The sequence below is a fragment of the Neomonachus schauinslandi genome, chromosome 3, assembly GCF_002201575.2.
Source record: "Neomonachus schauinslandi chromosome 3, ASM220157v2, whole genome shotgun sequence".
In the NCBI taxonomy this organism is placed as follows: domain Eukaryota; kingdom Metazoa; phylum Chordata; class Mammalia; order Carnivora; family Phocidae; genus Neomonachus; species Neomonachus schauinslandi.
The window spans coordinates 88,024,332-88,031,628 of NC_058405.1; the positions used below are offsets into that span (position 1 = coordinate 88,024,332).

At 40.3% G+C, this 7,297-nt stretch overlaps 1 protein-coding gene across 2 annotated transcripts in view; it reads right to left on the minus strand.

Annotated features, from left to right (window-relative positions):
* CNTNAP5 (contactin associated protein family member 5) overlaps positions 1–6,866 on the minus strand; it is an 820,459-nt gene extending 813,593 nt beyond the window's left edge. For both annotated transcript variants that reach the window (XM_021695826.1, XM_044913255.1), the window contains exon 1: positions 6,785–6,866. In XM_021695826.1, coding sequence (XP_021551501.1) covers positions 6,785–6,866 — 82 coding nt within the window. The remainder of the gene's footprint in view (positions 1–6,784) is intronic.
* Positions 6,867–7,297: the final 431 nt, after the last annotated feature.

Below are 7,297 nucleotides of genomic sequence, written 5' to 3' on the forward strand. Positions count from 1 at the left end.
CTGCTCTGAGAATATGGTTATTTGGTATTCCCGGAGAAGGACTTCGTTTCAGAGAACAGAGCACCTTTTCTAGTATCTATAGCTCTCATTTGTCAAAAACAATGGGAGCAGCTATGGAATACATGTTAACCACAAATCTGTGCCTTCTGTGAGTTTACTAGTTTATATAACCCTATGTTTTCAATGTACTTGGCCATTATTTTCTTTCTGGTTCTTTGTGACCTTTGCAGATTCTGAAACTTCCTTCTTCAGGCTCTTATTTATTATCACCTGAGTTATTGTGATAAGCTCTTAACTAGTTTTTCTCACTGCTAGTGTTGGCCCGGGCTGGTCTATCCTTCACATGGTGATTTTTTAAACAAATATCTGATTCTGTATTATCTAATTACATATACAAAATCCTTCAATGAAGCTTCATAGCTTGAACAGTAAAAATAAGACCCTCCACCCCCGCTTACCAAATTCTCTCATTTCTTTTTCTAAACCTCTGCCTATAAGCTGCTCCTGCAAGTAGTCACTACAACACATCTCACCCTTAAGCCTTCACACAAAAAGCCTGTGAGAACCTCCCCCCCGTTTCTCCAGTGAGTGAAGTCTGACTTTGTTCAAGTCCTACCTTCCATCTCACTTCCCTCCATGAGCCTGCCTTCATGCCCCAGACAGTCTGAGATGCTCGTTTGGTGCCTCATGTTATACCTGGTGCTTATCTATGTTACAGCATTTATCACATTGACATGATTAAAGATTTATTTTTCTGGATGTCCATGTTCAAAGTTCCTTAAGATCATGGACTGTATCTTCTTATTTATCTTTATTTCTCCTATTTCTAGAAAAACTTGAGTTTAGGAAAGAGAGCCTTCAGGTGGGACATATTTCTTCAATAAATTTTTCAAATGAGTAACACACACAAACTATTAACACTTAAATCTTCCAACCACAGCTTAGAGAGAGGATATCAGAGGCTCAGGACAGTGTTACCGAGGTCACGTTGTCGGTTTGCAATAAAATACAATCTTTCCAGTGATTTACTATTAACACCCTATTAAAAAGCATTCAAACTTTTCCTTTTTATACTGAACTCTGGGCTATGAAGAAAGATTTTTATAGCTATATATTTTTGTATTTTCAGCTATATAGGAAATGTTCGTTAAAATTGCAAAAGCAAGTTAATAAAATTAGCTCAAACTTGGTACTGAGCTCAGATTTTCTTAGCATTTCCAAAACAATAATAAGTAATACTTGCCAGTTAAAAACAAAATAAACCAAATAAATTTAAAAAGACTCTAGCAACAGGGCCATAGAAATATATTTTTTTTGTTTAGAAGTGAAAATTCTTAATTAGAAACCATTCACTGATTCTCTTATCCATTCATTCACCCCCTGTTTTATGTGTTGAATATAGACATTGAAATGAAATATGATAATCAAGGAGCTTTGCAACTACTTGGGGAGACACGGATTCTAAGCAAGTGCTATGGAAATATACTAAGCCATACATAGGGCCATTTGGCCCAGTGTGGGGAAAGCCTCTGTGTGTGTGTGTGTGTATATACCTGGGAGAAAGTGAGGGTGTGTAAAAATTGGAAAAGGGTAATGAGAACAAGCAGATAACATACGCAAATAAATGCAAGGGAGATGGAGGATAGCATGGCTTGTTTGTAGAATGTGGAGTTCCCTAAATGGAAATTAGGGGACAGGACAAGAATGGCAGACATGCAATTTAGAGCAGTAGGCAGGGCCAGATTAGGAACAGCCCTGTGCAGGGAGAAGGAGCTCATACCTACTATTTAATTAATACATTTGGTCTGACACCTAGAGACTTAGAAGACATGATGCCAACAGAGGTAGCTTTCATGGTAGTGTGTGTGTGTGTGTGTGTGTGTGTGTGTGTGTGTGTGGTCACAAGTCTTTATTGAGGCTATGTCCTTCCCCTATCCAGTTTTTTACTGAAACTTGTAAAAGGAAATTAAAGCATCTGGTGCTCACCCAGATATGAGGCCTCTTACTGTTGACCACTGTGATATTAGGCATCTTGTATTAAATCTACATTCCTTTTTTTTGGTAAGCTATAACTCAGGAGTTGGCTCTGGTGGAAACTGCTACCTCCCTGCCCTTTGCTATGGATAGAGCTAAACAGACTAACCATAGGGATCCCAAGGCAACTTGCCAGCTCACACACAGCCCCCAACTGAATGCATGGGAATTAATTTCATATCTTGCAGACTCTGATCTTTGGAGATAGAGGTCCAGATCCTGATCTTTTTTTTTTTTTTTTGCATAGCTTTATGATCCTAGGAAAATTATTAACTTCTATTAACCTTAAATTTACTCATCTGTAAACTGAATTTAATAAAGTCTACCTAGCTGTACTGCCTTGCCAAATTATGCGCACATGGCATATGAAGTGAGAGATACAAAGTGCACAGCAGTTAGTAGGAATTAAGGCCCTATTATGTTGTTATTCTAAATATAATTGCTTAACAATTTTGAGTACAACCATCCCAGAAGTATCCAAATGGAATGACCAGTAAGTAGTAACATCAGTAAAGACAAAAATACATTAGGACTAGAAAGGACCTTAATAACCATTTGATCCAACTCCTTCAATTAATACACCACGATCATTAGGATAAGTCGATAACCTACACAAGGACACTTTCCAGAAAGTGTCAGAATTTTGATGAATGAAGACAGCTTCTCTTATGTATTAAAAATGCCATTACTAGCTCCAAATTAGTACACTGAATCTTCAAACCAAAGTTCCGTTGAATGAATGACTACTATATAATGATCCTGTGGTAAGTAGACCCTCTTCCCACCTTCCTAACTAGTGAGGATAATTAGCTTTGTATATACAAGCCATATTTCAGCAAAGTTCTGGCATGCAAACTAAAGGGCTTTGGATCAGCAACTAAAGCTTTTAGGAACATTTCAAATGATATCACAATACTTTGTTTTGTAACAAATGAGCACTGAAAAGTAAAGCGATGTAGGTAAGGAAACTGGGTCCTACTAAAGAAAGAAGAGGCAATTGGGAAGAGCAGGGGGAAAAAAAGAAACCTTCAACTTAGAAGACAGTCATTCATTTGAATGAGAATAGGGGCTGGAGTGCCGTTATTCTAATGGAAAGTAATTTTCTCATAATTCTGTCCCTGGTGTGAACATTGTTCTTCTAGTTTTTCATTTACATGTTCCAATAGTGGAAATCTGGTTTGGAGATGGGGGTTATGAGGGATTGAAGGGAAAGAGAATTCACATGGATTGCCAAAGATAAGCCCATTCAACCATGGGAAAATCTTTAGGACTCTCTTCAAATTAGCATGATAGTGCTTCCTTCACTTCTGCTGACTGTAATTGCCACAAAAGTATACTGCAAACACTTTCCTGCTGAAAAAAGTCAGCCTGATATTTGTTTATTTATAATATTACCTATTGATTGGGTTTGTGCATAAGCTTCAGATGACTCAAGGTATATCGCATCTCTTTATTTAAAGATGTTTATGAATATGATTGACATCCTCATATATTTTACATGAGGTTCTGTCTGTGATGAAAGGCATCATAGAATAAAGACTTTTTGATTTCTTTCTCAAGGCTGTTATCTCTGTGAACCTGATATGTAGCACCAAACAGTTAAGATGCTTGGAGATCAAAGTGACTTACTGACTGGGTCAAAATTAAGACAGTCATAATCACATAACATCTGATTATTGGCAAAAATAAAGTGAAGAGTGACCCTGTAAGTATCCCGTGCATTGCTCTTATCTTCTGAATGCAATTTCTTGCATTATCATAGTCATTATCTTGCATTATCATACCTAATATTTGAAGAATATCCTCAGTAAAATACCAAGCTGCTGTTCTGTTTGGGAGAAGACACATATCTCAATTGCTGTTTTATACCCAAGCCTGTGAGCACGGCAAAGTTGTATAACTGCACGGACATTTGACATGTTAGCTGTAGCATAACCAGGGCTAAAACCCGTCAGCATTTCAAACTCCTGGTTTCACTTGAACCAACTATCAAGTCACATCGTTTCTTCTTGTGTCAAAGGAGTTGATATTATATGTAAAATGATTTTTCATTTAACACTGGCCTATCATAGCTACATTTGAAATTAACTAATTCCCTCAGGGTAAACCCAAAGGAAATGCTGTAGCTACTTAATATCCTGAAAATCTGGAATGGGGGAATTTCCAGAGTTTTTATTACTGGTTGATAATTATGTTCTCTGCACAGATTCATAATATCTATTCTGTAGCTGGCCTTCTAACCTGCCTTTATTTTAATTTTGTTTAATTAGAAACTTATCAAATCTATAATTGGGTAAGCATTTATTTCTCTCTTGCAGACAAATGCCCAAGTTTTGGTCAAAGTATAAGAAAATTAAACACACACACATATACATTCTACATGCAACAATAGTAATAACAACATATTATTATTAGAATAATACAAACAATTAAAAGTTGTTTTTATTTGAACAAAGTTCACAGGCTGAAAAAGTTTATGGAGCGTCTTGGGTAAATAAACCATGTTTAGGGATACTTTCACAAATGACATAAAATGTTACCTCAAAAAATAAAAATCTTCTTGGTGAAGAAAATTCTCCAAATAATCTGTATACTTATACAAACTGACTATTTGAAAGGAGATTTATCTTCCTCAATACATGCATATAAACATTAATGGATTGTAGATAAATAGCAAATCAAAGTCCTAAATTTAATGGATAAAGTATGTGGACAATTGAAGTCTGGACGAATTGTGGAATGCTAATGTTAGCAAGTAGCGTGCATTCAATTGAAATGTTGATTGGAAATAAGGAAATTAAACTGTCACTGATGAAATACTAAAGCTCATTATCACAAAGTTTCATTTTAAATATTGAGAATTAGCTTTATTGCTGCATCAGTAATGATAAGCATGATCCTTAAATCCACGCCATTTAGGTTTTATGAGCATTATTACAACATATTAACCATAATTCAATTAATTTACAGAAATTGACATTCTACATTTTTTTTCCTTGCTCTTAAGAAAAGGTGCTACCTAAGGAAGTCCCAGCCATATTCCTATAGAATATGTTCTATCTATTTTACCCTTATTCCTCGCCCCACCTTTGTGGATCTTCAAAATATTCACTATTTCCAGATAGGTAAATGTGCTAAAGGAAAAACAGCTTTTTCACTGCTACACCTTTGCATCATTAGGACAATACTGACCTCTAGTGTTTTAGGAGGTAGAGAGGCTAGCTCAGCACCTGCCTAACTTCCTCTAACTAAAACACTTAGATGTTTTTCTAAAGCACCATGGGAACAATTTCACTTAAAAGAAGAAAGAGGAGGAGGAGGAGGGAAGGGAGGAGAGGAGGAGGAGAAAAGAAACATCAGATTCTAACCTTTTCCTACCTATTCTCTGAAATGATTTCTACCCTAAGTCCCTCTGGCTTCTCCCTTTTAGAAAGGTTGACCTCTTCAGTGCTCCTTTAGAATAGAAACTTTAATAAAATCTTTATAAGGCATTACCACTAACTATAGATTCTAAAACTCCAAAACTTCCAATCACAGAAACACTGATTGTGCTTTGAACCATTTTCACTAAACATTTGTCTAATTGTCTTCCCTTGAGGTGCAACTCTGGGTTGAGTATCTCTTACTCAAGAGAACCTAAGAGGGTGGGGAGTAATGTAAGGGGACTCCCAAGTACAAAGTAGTCTTCCTATCTTTCTCTAAGAGTGATGCTATGTTCCCATACAGTTAAGCATTTCTGAGGTTCCTGGTGGGGTTAGCAGACAGAGGAGCAAGCCCAGAAACTCAAGGAACCTTGATAAACCATCTTTGGAAACAACACAGATGGCTTAATTGTGTTCTTTCTCATTTAGGAGTTTCCAAGCTGGAAAAACTTCCCTCTCTCTGCCTAGAGAGGCAGCTGAGCAATTGAGCTTGAACCTCTGATGGCTCTAGCGATTTATTCAACTTTGACGAACTGGGTTCTTTAAATACACAGTGCAGGTGGCAGATCCCCAGGTGTCCAGCCTTCCTGCCTATTAAATTAAATGCCCTGCACTTGCTGAGGTTAGAGCTTGGACGACAGAGTGAACACTTAGTGCATACTCATTATGTGTTCTTTGGCACAAAGATTTTGGGGGTGGAGTGTGCATCAAAGCTCTTCCTCCTGTAACAGGGGCAGCCATTGATCTTGTGGTTTGACTACATTGGGCCATGACTCTTAGGCCAAAACTCCCAATCCTATTAAACCGATGCCTACTGGTTGCAAGATACCCCAACTGGAGCCTTCTGCCTAGGGGGGAGCTGAAAGCCATGTCTAGTGAGGTACTGGGCATATTGCAAATCCCAGGCAACCGCATTCAGAGACAAGCCACTGTCACCGAGTCTGGTGGCTGGGAGCATCTCTCTCTCTCTCTCTGGAAGCTCAGCCCTCAGTGCATACAATCTGAACCCTGGGGCCCTTCTCCGGAAAAGCTGTGGCTGAGACCAGGCAGGCATAGAACGCGGACCCGGCATGAGGCTCAAGGAAGAGCTTCCCTTCTCCCCGAACTTTGCGATTCGGGGAGAAGGGCAGGAAATTCAGCGGGGCTGGCTCATCGTAGCTCTGCTAACTTTTGGGATGGTTTGAGTGATAGAACCACACCAATCAGCATTTTCCCCCTTCTCCTCTACCCAGAGCAGACACAATTGTACATGCTTGGACAGTTGAGTGTCTCTCCCCATCGCTAGCGTTTCCCACCTCACCTACCCGCCCCCAGCTCCTGGTACTCACAATTTGTCGCTGTTAATCCTAAATGCCACAAGCCGGAGAACAGCAAAGTGAAAACGCTGGTCAGCCTTGGCACAGAATCCATTTCCCCCGAGTAAGCGGTCCCTCCCGATCGAATCCCAAATTCGCAGGCGCCAGCCGCGGCTTCTTCTTTCTCTCTCTCTCTCTCTCCTCGGCACCGCCTGACCCCTTCCCACCCCCCCTAGGAGAGGCACTCGCGGCTTTACTCCATCCCGTGTCCAGACGCTCCCCCGAAAGCGTAGCGGGCTCTGCCTCGGAGCTGCGGCTGAAGCTACGGTCCCCGCAACTGCCGCTTGCTGTACTCGCCCTCCTCGCCCGCCTCTTCCTCCTCTCCCCGCTCCTCAAAGATGCAAATTCAAACCCCGCTGCAACACCGGGCTCCGAGCGGGGAGGACTGCCACTGCACCTCGGCCGCCGGCGCTGGAATCCGCACCCCGGCCGGCCGCTCCTTATAGGCGAGCTGGGCGCGCGGCGCCGCCCCCGGCCAGGCCCGCC